This window comes from Pristiophorus japonicus, chromosome 3, assembly GCF_044704955.1.
Source record: "Pristiophorus japonicus isolate sPriJap1 chromosome 3, sPriJap1.hap1, whole genome shotgun sequence".
Classification (NCBI taxonomy): Eukaryota; Metazoa; Chordata; class Chondrichthyes; family Pristiophoridae; genus Pristiophorus; species Pristiophorus japonicus.
In genome coordinates this window covers 223,795,076-223,813,392 of record NC_091979.1, presented here as the reverse complement: position 1 = coordinate 223,813,392, position 18,317 = coordinate 223,795,076, and the positions used below count along the sequence as shown (strand labels likewise).

Genomic DNA, 18,317 nt, shown 5'->3' with positions numbered 1-18,317 from the left:
AACGGCTGGGGGGGGGGGGGGGGGGGGTGACATAGCACCAGGAGATGGTCGCACCAGGGGAGGGTCGCAGTAACGGGAGTCCGTGATTCTCCCCATGGCCGATGAGCCTCCGGCGAGTCTGTGCATCCCCCTATGGTCGTTTTGCCAATGAGTCTATGATTCCACCCTGTGTCGATGAGTCCCCTCCACCCCCGTGGAGTCTGTGATTGCTCTCATGGCCAAAGGAGACTGGGGAGTCTGATTTCCCCCATTGGCCGATCAGTCTGTGATTCCCTCAATGGCCAATGAGCCAGGAAGTCTGTGATTTCCCCCATGTTCGATTAGTCTGTGATTTCCCCCCATGGCCGATGATCCCCATCTGTGATTCCCCCCATGGTCAATGATCCCGCGTCTGTGATTCCCCCCATGGCCGATGAGCTCAATGATTTCGTGATTCGACCGCGCCGCTGAGCCCACGGCAACAACTGAGCGATTCGCCGTGACCCGGACGAGCCGCAGCCCCAAACTCCACAGCGCCGCCGCCACCGCCGCCATTCCGCTCTCAGCCCGAGGCGGAGGGACGGGGCCTGTTTCGTCAGAGCTTGGGGCGGGGCCTGTTTCGTCAGAGTTCGGGGCGGGGCCTGCGGGGTCAGAGTTCGGGGCTGGGCCCCTCCGTCTCGGGCTGAGAGCGGAATGGCGGAAGCGACGTTGCGAAGGTTGGGGCAGCGGCTGCTCCGGCCCCCGGCGGCTCCCTCAGGTACTGCCGTGGGCTCAGCGGGCGAATCACGAAATCACGGAGTTCATCGACCACGGGGCGAATCACAGACTGGGGCTCATCGGCCATGGGGGGGAAATCACAGACTGGGGATCATCGGCCATGGAAGGAATCACCAACTGATCGGCCAATGGAGGGAATCACAGACTCCCCAGGCTCATTCGGCCATGAGGGCAATCACAGACTCCACAGGGGTTGGTGGGGGCTCATCGACACAGGGTGGAATCATAGACTCACTGGCAAAACGACCATAGGGGGACGCACAGACTCATCGGAGGATCATCAACCATGGGGAGAATCACGGACTCCCATTACTGCGACTCTCCCCTGGTGCTACCATCTCCCGGTGCTATGACCCAACCGCCCTCTCCCCTTCGTTGCTACGATTACTTTGCACCAATTTTACGATCGGATCTGTCAGTGGATGGATTTCCCACTAACTATGATCTCTTCCGCAGGTTTGCGATGGGTCTCGGGCGCGGCCTCACGGGCTGAGCCAACACCGGATTGGGACACGGCGGAAAATGGAGTTGTCGCATCGCAGTTTGTCAACCGCAACCCACGGAATCTGGAGCGTTTGGCCCTGGCAAGGAAGGACAAGGGCTGGCAAACCACCTGGCCAGGCCACACCTACTGGCACCGGTGAGGGGCAGGGCAGAGCGGAAAGGTTCAGGCTCCATCCATTTATGCTCCTCCTTTAAGATATTCCTTAAAACTTATCTCTGACTAAGCTTTTGGTCACCTGGCCTAATATCTCCATATGTGGCTCAGTGTCAAATTTTGTTTGATAATCGCTCATGTGAAGTGCCTTGGGATGTTTACTATGTTAAAGGTGCTGTATCAATACAAATTATTGTTGTTGTACTTCTGGTCTCCCCACAAGTGGAAACATCTTCTCTACGTCTACGCGATCAAACCCTTTCATTATTTTAAAGACCTCTATCAGGTCACCTCTCAGCCTTCTCTTTCTGAGGTCTTTTATCCAAGTAGGAGTTTTCTATACTAACACACAGAGTATAAGAATTGAGTGAATTAGATGCTCCACTGTGTCTAAACTGTCAGTCTGCTTATCCGACATCCACCCTAATATTAACTGGGATAGAATTAGTGTGAAAGGTATAGAGGGTGCGGAATTCCTAAAATGCATTCAGGAGAACTTCTTTAGCCAGTATGTAGCAAGGGAGGGGGCGGTTCTGGACTTAGTTTTAGGGAATCTGGGCAGGTGGAAAGGGCATCAGTGGGAGAGCATTTTGGTGCTAGTGATCATAATTCAGCTAGAGTTAGGGTAGTTGTGGAAAGCACAAAGATAGACAGAATAAAAGTTCTCAACTGGGCACAGCCAATTTTACTAAGCTGTGTTGTGATTTAGCCAAGGTGGACTGGAAACAGCTATTGGAAGGCAAATCAGTGTCAGAGCAGTGGGAGGCATTCAAGGGGGAGATCCTGAGGGTTCAGAGCATGTATGTTCCCTTAGAAGAAAAAAGGTGCAACTAATAAATCTAGGGCCCCTTGGATGTCAAGGGGCATACAGGATAAGATAAAGAAAAAAGGGAGGCTTATGACAGATACTGAAGGCTCAGTACTACAGAAACCCTCGAGGATTACGGCACTTCATGATAACATCCATGTACTTTTTAAATGTGGTGAACGTTTCTGCCTCAGGCAGTCAGTTCCAGACACCCACCATCACCTGGGTGAAAAAAGTTCCCCTCAAACTTGTGAAATTAAAAAGGAAATTAGAAAAGCAAAGCGAGCATGAAAAAACTTTGGCAAGTAAAATCATGGGAAACCCAAAAATGTGCTTTGGAACAGAGGAGACCGAGGGGAGACCTTATTGAGATGTATAAAGTTATGAGGGACCCAGATAGAGAGGATAGGAAGTACCTATTTCCTTTCGTAGAGGGGTCAACAACTAGGCGGCATAGACTTAAAGTAATTGGTAGGAGATTTAGAGAGGATTTGAGGGGAACTTTTTTCACCCAGGTGGTGGTGGTGGTCTGGAACTGACTGCCTGAGGCAGAAACGTTCACCACATTTAAAAAGTACATGGATGTTATGAAGTGCCGTAACCTACAGCGCTACAGACCAAGAGCTGGAAAGTGGGATAAGGCTGCATAGTTCTTTGTAGGCCGGCGCGGACACGATGGGATGAAATGGCCTCCTACCGTACTGTGAATTTCTACGATTCTATGATCCAATACTGGGCGAACAGAAATTGGCGGCCCATAAGCTCTGAAATTCCATCCCTAAGCCTCTTCGTCTTTCCTCCTTTAGGATGATTTACAGCATGGAAGGAGGCCATTTCAGCCCATCGTGTCCACACCGGCTGACCAAGAGCTATCCAGACTAATCCCACTTTCCAGTTCTTGGTCCACAGCCCTGTAGATTATGGCACTTCAAGTGCACATCCAAGTACCTTTTAAACTAATTCCTACCAATTAATTTAAATCTATGCCCCCTCGTTGTTGAGGGAAACAGGTCCTTCCTATCCATTCTATCCAGGCCCCTCATAATTTTATACACCTCAATAAGGTCTCCCCTCAGTCTCCTCTGTTCCAAAGAAAACAAACCCAGCCTATCCAATCATCATAGCTAAAATTCTACAGACCAGGCAACATCCTCGTAAATTTTCTCTACCCGCTCGAGTACAATCACATCTTTCCTGTAATGTGGTGACCAGAACTGCATGCAGTACTCTAGCTGTAGCCTAACTAGTGTTTTATACAGTTCAAACATAACCTCCCTGCTCTTGTATTCTATGCCTCAGCTAATAAAGGCAAGTATTCCGTTTGGCTTCTTAACCACCTTATCTACCTGGCCTGCTACCTTTAGGGATCTGTAAACATGCACTCCAAGGTCCCTTTGTTCCTCTACACTTTTCAGTGTCGTACCATTTAATGTGTATTCTCTTGCCTTGTTAGCCCTGTACATAGATTTACAGGATGGTAGAAAAAGTGTGGAACTCTCTCCCACAAAAAGCAGTAGATGCTAGCTCAATTAATCATTTTAAATCGGAGATCTGGCCTGGCCATAGATTTTTGCTAGCCAAGGGTATAAAGGGACATGGAGCCAAAATCTGTGGATTGAGTTAGGACACAGATCAGCCAGGTTCGAGGGGCTGAATTGCCATCTCATGTTCCTATGTCGAGAAAAGAACCCCAGCCTGTTCAGTCTTTCCCGATAGTTATAAACTCGCAGTTCTACTATCATCCTTGCAAATCTGTTTTTGCACCTTCTGCAGTGCCTCGACATCTTTTTTGTAATTATGGAGACCAGAACTGTGCACAGTGCTCCATGTGTGGTCTAACCCGGCCAGAACTGTGCACAGTGCTCCATGTGTGGTCTAACCCGGCCAGAACTGTGCACAGTGCTCCATGTGTGGTCTAACCCGGCCAGAACTGTGCACAGTGCTCCTCCATGTGTGGTCTAACCCGGCCAGAACTGTGCACAGTGCTCCATGTGTGGTCTAACCCGGCCAGAACTGTGCACAGTGTTCCATGTATGGTCTAACCCGGCCAGAACTGTGCACAGTGCTCCATGTTTGGTCTAACCCGGCCAGAACTGTGCACAGTGCTCCATGTGTGGTCTAACCCGGCCAGAACTGTGCACAGTGCTCCATGTGTGGTCTAACCCGGCCAGAACTGTGCACAGTGCTCCATGAGTGGTTTAACCTGGCCAGAACTGTGCACAGTGCTCCATGAGTGGTTTAACCCGGCCAGAACTGTGCACAGTGCTCCATGTGTGGTCTAACATGGCCAGAACTGTGCACAGTGCTCCATGTGTGGTCTAACCCGGCCAGAACTGTGCACAGTGCTCCATGTGTGGTCTAACCCGGCCAGAACTGTGCACATTGCTTCATGAGTGGTTTAACCCGGCCAGAACTGTGCACAGTGCTCCATGTGTGGTCTAACCCGGCCAGAACTGTGCACAGTGCTCCATGTGTGGTCTAACCCGGCCAGAACTGTGCACAGTGCTCCATGTGTGGTCTAACCCGGCCAGAACTGTGCACAGTGCTCCATGTGTGGTCTAACCCGGCCAGAACTGTGCACAGTGCTCCATGTGTGGTCTAACCCGGCCAGAACTGTGCACAATGCTCCATGTGTGGTCTAACCCGGCCAGAACTGTGCACAGTGCTCTATGTGTGGTCTAACCCGGCCAGAACTGTGCACAGTGCTCCATGTGTGGTCTAACCGGGCCAGAACTGTGCACAGTGCTCTATGTGTGGTCTAACCCGGCCAGAACTGTGCACAGTGCTCCATGTGTGGTCTAACCCGGCCAGAACTGTGTACAGTGCTCCATGTGTGGTCTAACCTGGCCAGAACTGTGCACAATGCTCCATGTGTGGTCTAACCCGGCCAGAACTGTGCACAATGCTCCATGTGTGGTCTAACCCGGCCAGAACTGTGCACAGTGCTCCATGTGTGGTCTAACCCGGCCAGAACTGTGCACAGTGCTCCATGTGTGGTCTAACCCGGCCAGAACTGTGTACAGTGCTCCATGTGTGGTCTAACCTGGCCAGAACTGTGCACAATGCTCCATGTGTGGTCTAACCCGGCCAGAACTGTGCACAGTGCTCCATGTGTGGTCTAACCCGGCCAGAACTGTGCACAGTGCTCCATGTGTGGTCTAACCCGGCCAGAACTGTGCACAGTGCTCCATGTGTGGTCTAACCCGGCCAGAACTGTGCACAGTGCTCTATGTGTGGTTTAACCCGGCCAGAACTGTGCACAGTGCTCCATGTGTGGTCTAACCCGGCCAGAACTGTGCACAATGCTCCATGTGTGGTTTAACCAGACTAAGGGGCCGAAATTGCCCCCGACTGAAAATAGGTGCACCTACCGTTTCTGAATATTTTTTTCCGCCCAAATCCATGGGGCGGAGCGTAGAACAATATGAAGGACTTTAAAAAAAAAAAAAATTTCATTTCGGGTCGGCTGCGGGACCCAAGTGTGTCGGGAGCAGGTTGGACATATGTGTCATCAGCACTGCGCTAATGACGTCAGCACAACGTGTCACAATGTCCTTAACTTCAGTGGCACCCACTGGGCCACCAGGGTGGGTTTGGCCGGGCTAGCGGCCCGGTACCTAAGTGGGGGTGCCGGGCTGCCTGTTGGTGGCCTGGTCGAACCCGTGACCACCAATGTCGGGCCGACCTCACAGTCGGCGGACAATTAAAATAAAGTGGGGACACCGGCAGCGTGCCCTCCCCCTGAAGGGTGGACGTGCCGCCCAGGCGTACACAGCTTCCCGCACCGAGCAGTGGTGGCGCCGCTCCCGCGGGGCAATTTCCCGTGGGGGTCGGAAAGGGGGTGGCCGACGGTCGGTGTGGGGTCGGTGCGTGCCTGACGGGTGGCAGCATGGTCGGAAACCCGTTCCCACCGCTCCCAGCCCGGAGGCAATATAGGACAGGTCAGTCCATTTGCCTGCCCCCGGCCGGTAAGGCTTATAATAGAGCTTAAGGAGGGGGTCAGTTTCTGCCCCCAGAACTCTGCAGAGTACTCCACGTAGTTTAACCAGACCAGAATTGCACAGTGCTCCACATGTGGTCTGACCATGGTATATGGAGACCAGAACTATGCACAGTGCTCCAAGTGTGATCTAACCAAGGTTCTATACAAGTTTTAACATGACTTCTCTGCTTTTTAATTGTACACCCTCTAGAAATGAAACTCAGTGTTTTTTATTTTAATCTATGCAGGCTTTTGTTTCATAATTGAAAGCCTTCGTGACCACCCAAGGCCTCTTGGGGCCTGAATCTTCGCTAGATTTGGTCCCACTCTTCATTGCCAGACTTTGGCCATGTGTTCGTCGGGTCTGCAGGCCTTGCGTGATCCTCTAGTTTCCATTTAGCGGGGCCATTGCGAAAGGACTTAAAGGCCTTCCTCCTTGTGCTAATTTAAGCTTCAAAGGCCTCATTCATGGGGTCATTATGGTATAAGCCTCGCTTGGTACAGAGATGGTTTCCATTGTAGTTCAGCTTCATAGGCCTCACGTTATTTATTGTTGATTCTGCCAGGCTGCGCTTCAGAAAGACTCAGCAACACATCACGGCCTATGTGGAGCCCGGAGGGTACGGGAGGAATGCCGTGACCTTGGCCTCGACGCAGGAGTGGGCCATCAAGAAACACCTGTACAGCACGCGGGACGTCACAGCCGCGGAGAACGTAGGCCGCGTGCTGGCACAGCGCTGCCTGGAAGCCGGGATCGGATACGTCGCCTTCCGGGCCATTCCGTGGGAGTACCGGGCGGAATCGGTGAGTCCTGAACGGTTAATGGGCCATCGGTGGGGGGTGGGGGTGGAGGGGGATAGTTGCACTGGACTGGTTCTGTGTTGGGGGGGGCGATGATCGAACAGGTTGTGGGAGTGAATCACAATGACCCTGGGGTCATCAATTGACTGGAGTGGGGGTGGAGGGAGAAATGAATCACGGATTCTGGGGAACGTCGACCGAGGTGGAAAACACAGATTCTGCGATAATCAACTAGGGGGGATCACTATCCCTGAGGAAACGTAGACCCGGGGGTGGATGGAAGTGGAGGAGAGAGGGCTAATGGACCAAGGGGTGAATTACAGATTTTGGGGAAAATTGACAGAGGAGGCAATCGCAGACCTGGGTGTGATGGAGTGGGGGAGGGCGTATAATCGACTGAGGGGGTAATTCCAGCCCTGGGGGTGGGTAAGAGCATTTACTCGACCGAGGGGGAAATTACAGAGCTGGGGATGGGTGAGGGCTGGGTGACGGGGGGGGAGGGTGTATATTCGACTGAGGAGGTAATTACAGACCCAGTGGTGGGTGATGGGGGGGAGGGTGTATAATGGACTAAGGGGTAATTACAGACCTTGGGGGGCTTATAATCGACCGAGGGGGTAATTGCAGAGCCGGGAGTGGGTGAGTCAGGCCTATAATCGACTGAGGGGTAATAAAAGACTGGGGTAGGTGAGGGGGCGTGGGGGAAGGGCGTATAATCACCCGAGGGGTTAATTACAGACCCGGGGGTGGGTGAGGGTGTGGAAGAACGTATAATCGACCGACGGGGTAATTACAGACCCGGGGACGGGTAAGGGGGGCATATAATAAGAACATACAAAGAAACATAGAAACATAGAAAATAGGTGCAGGAGCAGGCCATTCAGCCCTTCTAGCCTGCACTGCCATTCAATGAGTTCATGGCTGAACATGAAACTTCAGTACCCCCTTCCTGCTTTCTCGCCATACCCCTTGATCCCCCGAGTAGTAAGGACTTCATCTAACTCCCTTTTGAATATATTTAGTGAATTGGCCTCAACAACTTTCTGTGGTAGAGAATTCCACAGGTTCACCACTCTCTGGGTGAAGAAGTTTCTCCTCATCTCGGTCCTAAATGGCTTACCCCTTATCCTTAGACTGTGACCCCTGGTTCTGGACTTCCCCAACATTGGGAACGTTCTTCCTGCATCTAACCTGTCTAAACCCATCAGAATTTTAAACGTTTCTATGAGATCCCCTCTCATCCCTCGAGCCTGCTGCGCCATTTAATACGATCATGGCTGATCTGATCATGGACTCAGGTCCATTTCCCCGCCCGTTCCCCTTTAATCCCTTATCGGTTAAGAAGCTGTCTATTTCTGTCTTAAATTTATTCAATGTCCCATCTTCCACAGCTCTCTGAGGCAGCGAATTCCACAGATTTACAACCCTCTTGAGAGCAGAAATTCCTCCTCATCTCAGTTTTAAATGGGCGGCCCCTTATTCTATGATTATGCCCCCTAGTTCTAGTCTCCTATCAGTGGAAACATCCTCTCTGCATCCACCTTGTCAAGCCCCCTCGTAATCTTATATGTTTTGATAAGATCACATCCCATTTTGCTGAATTTCAATGAGTAGAGGCCCAACCTCCTCAACCTTTCCTCATAAGTCAACCCCCTCATCTCCGGAATCAACCTAGTGAACCTTCCCTGAACTGCCTCCAAAGCAAGTATATCCTTTCGTAAATATGGAAACCAAAACTGCACGCAGTATTCCAGGTGTGGCCTCACCAATACCCTGTATAACTGTAGTAAGACTTCCCTGCTTTTATACTCCATCCCCTTTGCAACAAAGGCCAAGTTTCCTGATCACTTGCTGTACCTGCATACTATCCTTTTGTGTTTCATGCACAAGTACCCCCAGGTCCCGCTGTACTGCAGCACTTTGCAATTTTTCTCCATTTAAATAATAACTTGCTCTTGATTTTTCTCACTCACTTAGCCTGTCTATGTCCTTTTGCAGAATTTTTGTGTCCTCACACATTGCTTTTCCTCCCATTTTTGTATCGTCAGCAAACTTCGCTACGTTACACTCGGTCCTTTCTTCTAAGTCGTTAATATAGATTGTAAATAGTTGGGGTCCCAGCATTGATCCCTGCGGCACCCCACTAATTACTGATTGCCAACCCGAGAATGAACCATTTATCCCGACTCTGTTTTCTGTTAGTTAGCCAATCCTCTATCCATGCTAATATATTACCCCGTGAACTTTTATCTTGTGCAGTAACCTTTTATGTGGCACCTTGTCAAATGCCTTCTGGAAATCCAAATACACCACATCCACTGGTTCCCCTTTATCCACCCTGTTCGTTACATCCTCAAATAATTCCAGCAAATTTGTCAAACATGACTTCCCCTTCATAAATCCATGCTGACTCTGCCTGACCGAATTATGCTTTTCCAAATGTCCTGCTACTGCTTCTTTAATAATGGACTTTCAACATTTTCCTAACCACCGGTGTTAGGCTAACTGGTCTATAGTTTTCTGGTTTTTGTCTGCCTCCTTTTTTAAATAGGAACGTTAGATTTGAAGTTTTCCAATCTGCTGGAACCTCCCCAGAATAGACATAGACATAGAGACATAGGTGCAGGAGTAGGCCATTCGGCCCTTCGAGCCTGCACCACCATTCAATAACATCATGGCTGATCATTCCCTCAGTACCCCTTTCCTGCTTTCTCTCCATATCCATTGATCCCCGTAAGGGCCATATCTCACTCCCTCTTGAATATATCCAATGAACTGGCATCAACAACTCTCTGCGGCAGGGAATTCCACAGGTTAACGACTCTCTGAGTGAAGAAGTTTCTCCTCATCTCAGTCCTAAATGGCCTACCCCTTATCCTAAGACTTTGTTCCCTGGTTCTGCACTTCTCCAACATTGGGAACATTCTACCCGCATCTAACCTGTCCCGTCCCAAAATCCAGGGAATTTTGGTAAATTACAACCAATGCATCCACTATCACTGCCGCTACTTCTCTTAAGACCCTTGGAAAAAGTCATCAGGTCCAGGGGATTTATCTGCCTTTAGTCCCATTATCTTAATGAGTACCACCTCCTTAGTGATTGTGATTGTGTTAATTTCCACCTATAGCCCCTTGACTATCCACTTCGGGATATTGTTTGTGTCCTCTACCTTAAAGACTGATGCAAAATATTTGTTCAGAGTTTCTGCCATCTCCATGTTTTCCATTACTAATTCCCCGGTCTCTTCCTCTAAGGGACCAACATTTACTTTAGCCACTCTTTTCCTTTTTATATACCTATAGAAACTCTTGCTATCTGTTTTTATATTTCGTGCTAGTTTACTTTCATAGTCTATCTTCCTTTTCTTAATCATTTTTTTTAGTCATTCTTTGCTGGATTTTAAAAGCTGCCCAATCTTCTGTCCTCCCACTAGTTTTGGCCACTTTGTATGCCCTTGTTTTTAATTGGATACCATCCTTTATTTCTTTAGTTAGCCACGGATGGCTATCTTTTCTTTTACACCCTTTCCTCCTCACTGGAATATATTTTTCTTGAGAGTTGTGAAATATCTCCTTAAATGTACACCACTGTTCACCTATACTTTAATCTATTTTCCCAGTCCAATTTAGCCAGCTCTGCCCTCATTTCTTCATAGGCTCCTTTATTTAAGCTTAGTACGCTGGTTAGAGATCCAACTTTCTCACCCTCCATCTGAATTTGAAATTCAATTATGCTATGATCACTCATTCCAAGGAAATCCTTTACTAGGAGATTGTTTATTAATCCTGTCTCATTACACAGGACCAGATCTAAGATAGCCTGCCCCCTGGTTGGTTCCGTTACATACTGCTCAAGGAACCTGTCCCTTATGCACTCTTTGAACTTTTCCTCAAGGCTACACTGACCAATTTGATTTGTCCAATCAATATGGAGGTTAAAATCACCCATGATTATTGCTGTTCCCTTTTTACAAGCCCCCACTATTTCCTGGTTTATACTCTGACCAACAGAGTTGCTACTGTCAGGGGGGCCTATAGACTACGCCCACCAGTGACTTTTTCCCCTTATTATTCCTTATCTACACCCAAACTGTTTCAACATCCTGCTCATTTGAGCCAATATCGTTTCTCACTATTGCAGTGATTCCATCCTTTATCATTAGAGCTACCTCACCTCCTTTTCCTCTCTGTCTGTTCTTCTACATTGTCAAATACCCATGAATATTTAATTCCCAATCCTGGTCACCTTGCAACCATGACTCTGTAATGGCTATCAGATCATACCCATTTGTATCTATTTGTGCCGTCAACTCATCTATTTTGTTACAAATGCTACGTACATTTAGACAAAGTGCCTTTAAATTTGTTTTCTTACCCTTTTGTCCTGCTCTCCTCTCTCCTTCAAACTCACTTTCTTTATTTTTGCTTTCTAATTCCAGCTTTACTCCCCTCCCTACTGAATTTATTTTCAGGTTCCCATCCCCCTGCCAAGCTAGTTTAAACCCTCCCCAGCAGCACTAGCAAACCCCCCCACGAGGATATTGGTCCCGGTGCTGTTGAGGTGTAACCCGTCCGGCTTGTACAGGTCCCACCTCCCCCAGAAGCAGTCTCAGTGTCTCAGGAAACTAAAGCCCTCACGCCTGCACTATCTCTCCAGCCAGTATTCATCTGATCTATCCTATTTCTGTACTCACTAGCTTGTGGCACCAGGATTAATCCGGAGATTACTACCTTTGAGGTTCTGCTTTTTAATCTCTCTCCTAGCTCCCTGAACTCTGCCTGCAGGACCTCATCCCTCTTTCTAGCTATGTCTTTAGTCCTGATATGGACCATGACCTCTCCTGTTCACCCTCTTCCCCCCAGGATGCCTTACAGCTGCTCAGTGACATCCTTGACCCTGGCACCAGGGAGGCACATACTATCCTGGAGTCACATCTGAGGCCGCAGAAACACCTGTCTGCTCCCCTGACTATTAAATCCCCTACAACTATAGCTCTTCCATTCTTCTTCCTCCCCCCTGTGCAGCTGAGCCATGCGTGGATCCATGGATTTGGCTCTGGCTGCACTCCCCAGAGCCACCATCACCTTCACCAGTACTCAGAACAGAGTACCGGTTGGAGAGCGAGATGGACTCGAGAGGACTCCTGCCTTCCTGCCTAGTCCTCCTCTTCTGTCTTGTGGTCACCCACTCCCTCTCTGGCTGCACACTCTTAAGCTGCGGGGTGACCACCTCTAGAAACGTGCTATCCACGTAGCAGTCTCGTGGATGCACTGCAGTGACCCCAGCTGCCACTCGAGCTCCAAAACACGGAGTTCGAGTTGGTGTAGTTGGAGACACCTGCTGCACACGTGGTCGCCCAGGCTGCGCGAAGCATCCAGGATTTCCCACGTGCCACAGATGTGCAATCCATGCCACGGGAGTGGGGGTAATTACAGACCCGGGGGGGGGGGGGGGGCATGTGTATAATCGACCGAGGGGTAATTACAGACCCGAGGGTGGGGGCTGTGCGAAACTAGCTGATGATCTCTCTGTCTCTCTCTGTATGGTAGGTCCAGCGATTCCGCTCTGCGATGAAGGCGGCGGGTATAATACTGAGTGAACCGCGGCAAGTCTACCGGTGATTGAAGGGAGCGAGAGTCGGCAAACACATGGAAACATTTATAAAATGAAATAAAAGATTCTCTCTGTTGGGACCGTGTCGAATTACTGATTCCCATGCTGAATTCTATCGGTCAGTTTCTTGTTACGTGTTTTAGTTGTTGGAGGCGTGAGGAGGGTATTGAGCCCTACAAGCATCCACATGGCAGGAAGATCCCAGGCTCCATCCCTTGGCTTCTGCTGAGTTAGCTGATCTTGCATCCGGTGTGCAGTACTGACTGACCTCCTGTTGCTGTAACAGTCTCGAGAGGCTGAGTGGCCTCTTCCTGTTCCTATATAACAGGCTCTTAGGGACTGAATGGCCTTGACCTGTTCCCATGTAACAGGCTTGAGGGGCTGAATGACCTCCTCTTGTTTCTATGTAAGGCTCGAGGGGGTTGAATGGCCTCCTCCTGTTCCCATGTAACAGGCTTGAGGGGCTGAATGGCCTCCTGTTTCTATGTAAGGCTTGAGGGGTTGAATGGCCTCCTCCTGTTTCCATGTAACAGGCTCGAGGGACTGAATGGCCTCCTCCTGTTTCTATGTAAGGCTTGAGGGGTTGAATGGCCTCCTCCTGTTTCCATGTAACAGGCTCGAGTGGGCTGGAACAGGCTGGAGCATCAGCCCCTGGAGGCTGTTACACAGCAACATGAGCTTATGTGTGTGGGTGTATATATGTGTGCGAGAGTTCTGTGTTTTTGTATGTGTGTGAATGAGTGTATCATAGGCAGTCCCTCGAGGATGACTTGCTTCCACATCAAAAAGGGATGAGTTCACAGGTGTTTCAATGAAGGACCTAATATTCCAGATCCTGAACTACATCTTGAAGGGTGGAAGATGCCTGTGCGTGGATTTTTTAACGTGTGGTGGCCGTTGCATACCAGCCACCACACGGGCTTGACAGAGCTAGGTCTTGGTCCAGTGGCAAAGATTACCCAAGACAACTGGAGACCTGCTCTGCTGCACAGACCTAGCGCGCACACATATCGCAGTGTGGGCTGGCCCGTGCTGCCCCTGGGCCCTCGCCTCTTCTGAGTCCCAAACTCACGCCTCTCCTGGGCCTCGGTCACTTCCCTCTACAAACTCTTGCCGCTCCTTTGCCCCTCCTGCTGTGCCTGCCCGCACTGCAATCAGCGACCTGGCTTCGCAGCCGTCGCTCTCCTGCAGCAGCATCTGCTGCTCCCTGCAGTGGTATGCTGCCACACGCTGCTCCCTCCAATGGCCCCGGCCTGCTTATGGTCTTGCAGGCCGGGACCGCGCCGATTTCCAGGCCGGGCCATCGCACGCTGCTCCCACCAATATAGCACTTCTAACGACCACTGAATGTCCCAAAGCGCTTTACAGACAATGAAGTACTTTTTGAAGTGTTGTCACTGTTCATTACACACAGTAGCCAAGGCTTCTTCAGGAGCACCTCCCAAACCTGCGACTTCCAACACCTAGAAGGACAAGGGCAGCAGGCACATGGGAACACCATCAACTACAAGTTCCCTTCCATGTCACACACTATCCCGACTTGGAGTTATATTGGCCTTTCATCGTTGCTGGCTCAAAATCCTGAAACTTCCAATGTAAGTACTGTGGGAGTATCTTCACCATATGGGCTTCAACTGTTCAAAAAAGGATCACCACACCTTCTCAAGAGACAATTGGGAATGGGCCATAAATTCTGCCCTTGCCAGTGTCGCCCACATCAAGAAGTGCAAACATATGAATAAGGAAAAGGATGGTGGATGAAGCAGCCACTGCGATGTTGAAGTTATACCTATCAGCAAAGAATGATAACAACTGAGAGGTTACATCTATGAGGGAAGATTGAACTCGCTGGTGCTCTTTTCTCTAGAAAAGAGAAGGCTGAAGGCTGACCTGAAAGAGTGTTTTACGATTAAGAACATAGAATTAGGAGCAGGAGTAGGCCATATGGCCCCTCAAGACTGCTTTGCCATTCAATAATATCATGGCTGATCATCGACCTCAACTCCCACTTTCCCACCTGATCTCTATATCCCTCGATTCTCCGAGAGTCTAAAAATCTATCTCAGCTGTGAACATACTCAATGACTCAGCATCTACAGCCCTTTGGGGGCAGAGAATTTAAATTATGAAAGGCTTTGATTGGGTAGACGTAGAGAAGATGTTTCCACTTGTAGGGGGTGGGGAGACCAAAACTAGAGGACCATAAATATAAGATAGTCACTAATAAATCCAATAGGGAATTCAGGAGGATCTTTTCCCAGAGTGGTGAGAAGGTGGAACTCATTACCACAAGGAGTGGTTGAGGCGAATAGCATAGAAGCATTTAACGGTTGTGAATCTTTGGAATTCTCTACCCCAGAGGGCTGTGCATGTTCAGTTGTTGAGTATATTCAAGACATAGGTTTTCAGATATTATGAGAATTGAGGGATATGGCGATAATGCGGAAAGGCAGTTGAGGTATAAGATCAGCCATGATCTTATTAAATGCTGGAGCAGGCTCGAATGGCCTATTCCAGCTTTTATTTATTTTATTCTCAAACACTTGAAGGAGAAAGGAAGATATATTGATAGGTTGAGATGAAGTAGGACGGAAGGAGGCTCGTATGGAGCATAAACACTGACCCGATGGACCAAATGGTCTGTTTCTGTGCTGTAAATACTATGCGATGCCTACCATTGCCTACCTTTGAAGGGAAAGGGGTTCAGAATGTGCCCCACTCCCCCGGGGTTGGGACTGTCCCTCCACAAGCATTCGAAGGAATGTGTTGACGCCCCTTTAAATCTGTCTCTAATTGAAATGGGACTAAGCCTCGCCATTTAGTTATATTTTGAAAAAGGGGCGGGGCCGATGCGCCTATTGGCTGCTTCCCCATGAGCCCGCGTATCTGTTCGCTTTGACGTCAAAAAGGCGCGGCAAGGGAACCAGATGGAGCGTTGGGGGAGCAATTGACAAAGAGTGAGAAAGCAAGCCAATATGTGCGACGTGACAGCCGCGAACTTTCAGCAGATGTATCCTCAGATCCAGGAGGAGATTGCAAAGTGTGACTTTGTGGGTGAGGATCCTGAAAATCAATCAGGGAAGAATGGGTTGTTTTTCGCTCTCTTAAAGCTGTATGCAACTTAAAAACCAAAAATCAAACCTGTTTATCCCTCTTGCAAAAAAAAGGGGAAATCCCTTCCACTCTCCAAATTATTTAGAAATAGCTCAGTGGGTAGCACTCTACAACTCTGTGGTGCTGGTTCAAGTCTCAGTCTCGAGCACAAAAATCTAGGCTGGCACTCCAGGCCAGTACTGAGGGAGCTCTGCACTGTTGGAGGGGCCACAAAAGGAGCGGCGAGCGGCCCCTGCAACAGTGGCGGTGTACCGCTGCAATGTACAGCACGAGCTGGCGCAGGAGGGCAACGGCAGCGAAGAGTGATGTCATCAAGGTCCAGGTTGGTGATTGCTGCTTGGGCAGACACAGTAGGAGCAGCAAGGTTGGAGTGAAGGAGTGGCAAGAGATTGTAGAGGGATGTGATCGGGGCCCAGGGGAGGCGTGAGTTTGGGGCCCAGGGGCAGCACGGGCTAGCCCACACTGCGATATGTGTGCGCACTAGGTCCATGCAGCAGAACAGGTCTCCAGTCATTTTGGATAACCCTTGCCACTGGACCAAGACCAAGCTCTGTCAAACCCGTGTGGTGGCTGATGTGCAACGGCCACCACACGTTTAAAAAAAAAAAATCCATGCATCTTCCACCCTTCAGGATGTAGTACAGGGCCTGGAATATTAGGTCCTTCATTGAAACACTTGTGAACTCATCCTTTTTTGGCGTGGAAGCAAATCATCCTCTCTTTGAGGGACTGCCTATGATGATGATTTGCTGTTTTTCTTTCTCTCGCTCTCTCATGGACCGAATGGGGAAAGGGCAGGGATATGGGTTGAAGGGGAGAGCTTTTTCATGGGGAAGGGCACAGGGGTGGTTATGGGGATGCAACTAAGAGTAGAAAACGAAGAAAGACTTGCATTTATATAGCATTTTTCATCATCTCGGATGTCCCAAAGCACTTAACAAACAATGAAGTACTTATTTTGAAATGTAGTCCATGTTGTAATGTAGGATATGAGGCAGCCGATTTGCACGCAGCAAACAATAATGTGATAATGACCAGATCATCTGTTTTTTAGTGATGTTAATTGAGGGATCAATATTGGCTACGACACATAGAAACATAGAAATCTACAGCGCAGAAGGAGGCCATTTCGACCTATTGTGTCCGCGCCGGCCGACAAAGAGCCGCACGTTCCTTCGTCAGCAGCCCTGAAGGTTACATATAAACCAATGAACAATGGCGGACAGGTAAAGAGCACCCAGCCCAACCAATCCGCCCCACACAACTGCGACACCCCCTTGCACTGAAACATTCTATACTCCACCAAAACCGGAGCCATGTGATCTCCTGGGAGAGGCAAAAACCAGATTAAAAACCCAGGCCAATTGGGGGGGGAAAGAAATCTGGGAAAATTCCTCTCCGGCCCATCCAGGCAATTGAAACTAGTCCAGGAGATCACCCTGGCCGTATTCTATTCCCTGTAGTACTTACCATTATATCTGCGCCAGCCAACAAGAGGTTATCCAGTCTAATCCCAATTACCAGCTCTAGGTCTGTAACCCTGCAGGTTACGGCACTTTAAGTGCCCACCCAAACACCTTTTAAATATGGTGAGGGTTTCTGCATCCATTACCTTTCCAGGCAGTGAGTTCCAGACCCCCACAACCATCTGTGTAAAGAAGCCCCTGCCCCGCCCCCTCAAATCCCCTCTGAACCTTCCACCAACCACCTTAAAACTATGCCCCCTCGTAATTGACCACTCCACCAATGGAAATAGGCCCTTGCTATCCACTATATCCAGGCTGCTCAAAATTTTGTACACCTCAATGAGGTCTCCTCTCAATCTCCTCTGTTCCAATGAGAACAAACCCAGCCCATCATAGCTAAGATTCTCCATTCCAAGCAGCATCCTAGTAAATCTCTTCTGCACCCTCTCTAGTGCAATCACGTCCTTCCTATAATACGGCGACCAGAACTGCACGCAGTACTCCAGCTGTAGCCTAACCAGAGTATTATACAATTTAAGCATAACCTCCCTGCACTTGTATTCTATGCTTCCGCCAGTAAAGGCAAGAATTCCGTATGCCTTATTAACCACCTTATCCACCTGGCCTGCTACTTTCAGGGATCTGTGCATAAGCACTCCAAGATCCCTTTGTTCATCTACACTATTAAATGGCCTACCGCTTAATGTGTATACCCTTTCCTTATTAGCCCTCCCAAAGTGCATTACCTCACACTTCTCCAAATTAAATTCCATTTGCCACTGATCTGCTCACCTGACCAGTAGATTGATATCCTCCTGCAGTCCATAACTTTCCTCTTCATTATGAACCATACAGGCAATTTTAGTGTCATCTGCAAATTTCTTTATCATACTCCCTATGTTCAAATCTAGATCATTGATATATACCACAAAAAGCAATGGACCCAATACTGAGCCCTGCGGAACCCCACTGGAAACATCCTTCCAGTCACAAAACCATCCATCAGCCATTATCCTTTGCTTCCTACCTCCAAGCTAATTTTGGATCCAACTTGCCACTTTGCCCTGTATCCCATGGGCTTTAACCTTCGTGACCAGTCTACCATGTGGGACCTTATC

The 18,317-nt window shown here is 49.2% G+C and overlaps 2 protein-coding genes across 6 annotated transcripts in view; both read left to right on the top strand.

Moving 5' to 3' along the window:
• Positions 1-622: 622 nt before the first annotated feature.
• mrpl18 (mitochondrial ribosomal protein L18) lies at positions 623-12,695 on the top strand. Its single transcript, XM_070876322.1, has 4 exons — positions 623-736; positions 1,213-1,396; positions 6,771-7,008; positions 12,556-12,695. The coding sequence occupies exons 1-4, from the start codon at positions 673-675 to the stop codon at positions 12,625-12,627; spliced, it is 558 nt and encodes a 185-aa protein (XP_070732423.1). The 5' UTR covers positions 623-672; the 3' UTR covers positions 12,628-12,695.
• Positions 12,696-15,533: 2,838 nt separating this feature from the next.
• The window catches only part of LOC139260128 (poly(A)-specific ribonuclease PNLDC1-like), a 166,785-nt gene continuing 164,001 nt past the window's right edge, over positions 15,534-18,317 (top strand). For 4 of the 5 annotated variants that reach the window (XM_070876318.1, XM_070876319.1, XM_070876320.1 and 1 more), the window contains exon 1: positions 15,534-15,673. In XM_070876318.1, coding sequence (XP_070732419.1) covers positions 15,595-15,673 — 79 coding nt within the window. In that variant the 5' untranslated portion in view covers positions 15,534-15,594. Of the gene's footprint in view, positions 15,674-16,787; positions 16,960-18,317 lie in introns of all 5 variants that reach the window. The other variant, XM_070876321.1, reaches the window with a different exon arrangement.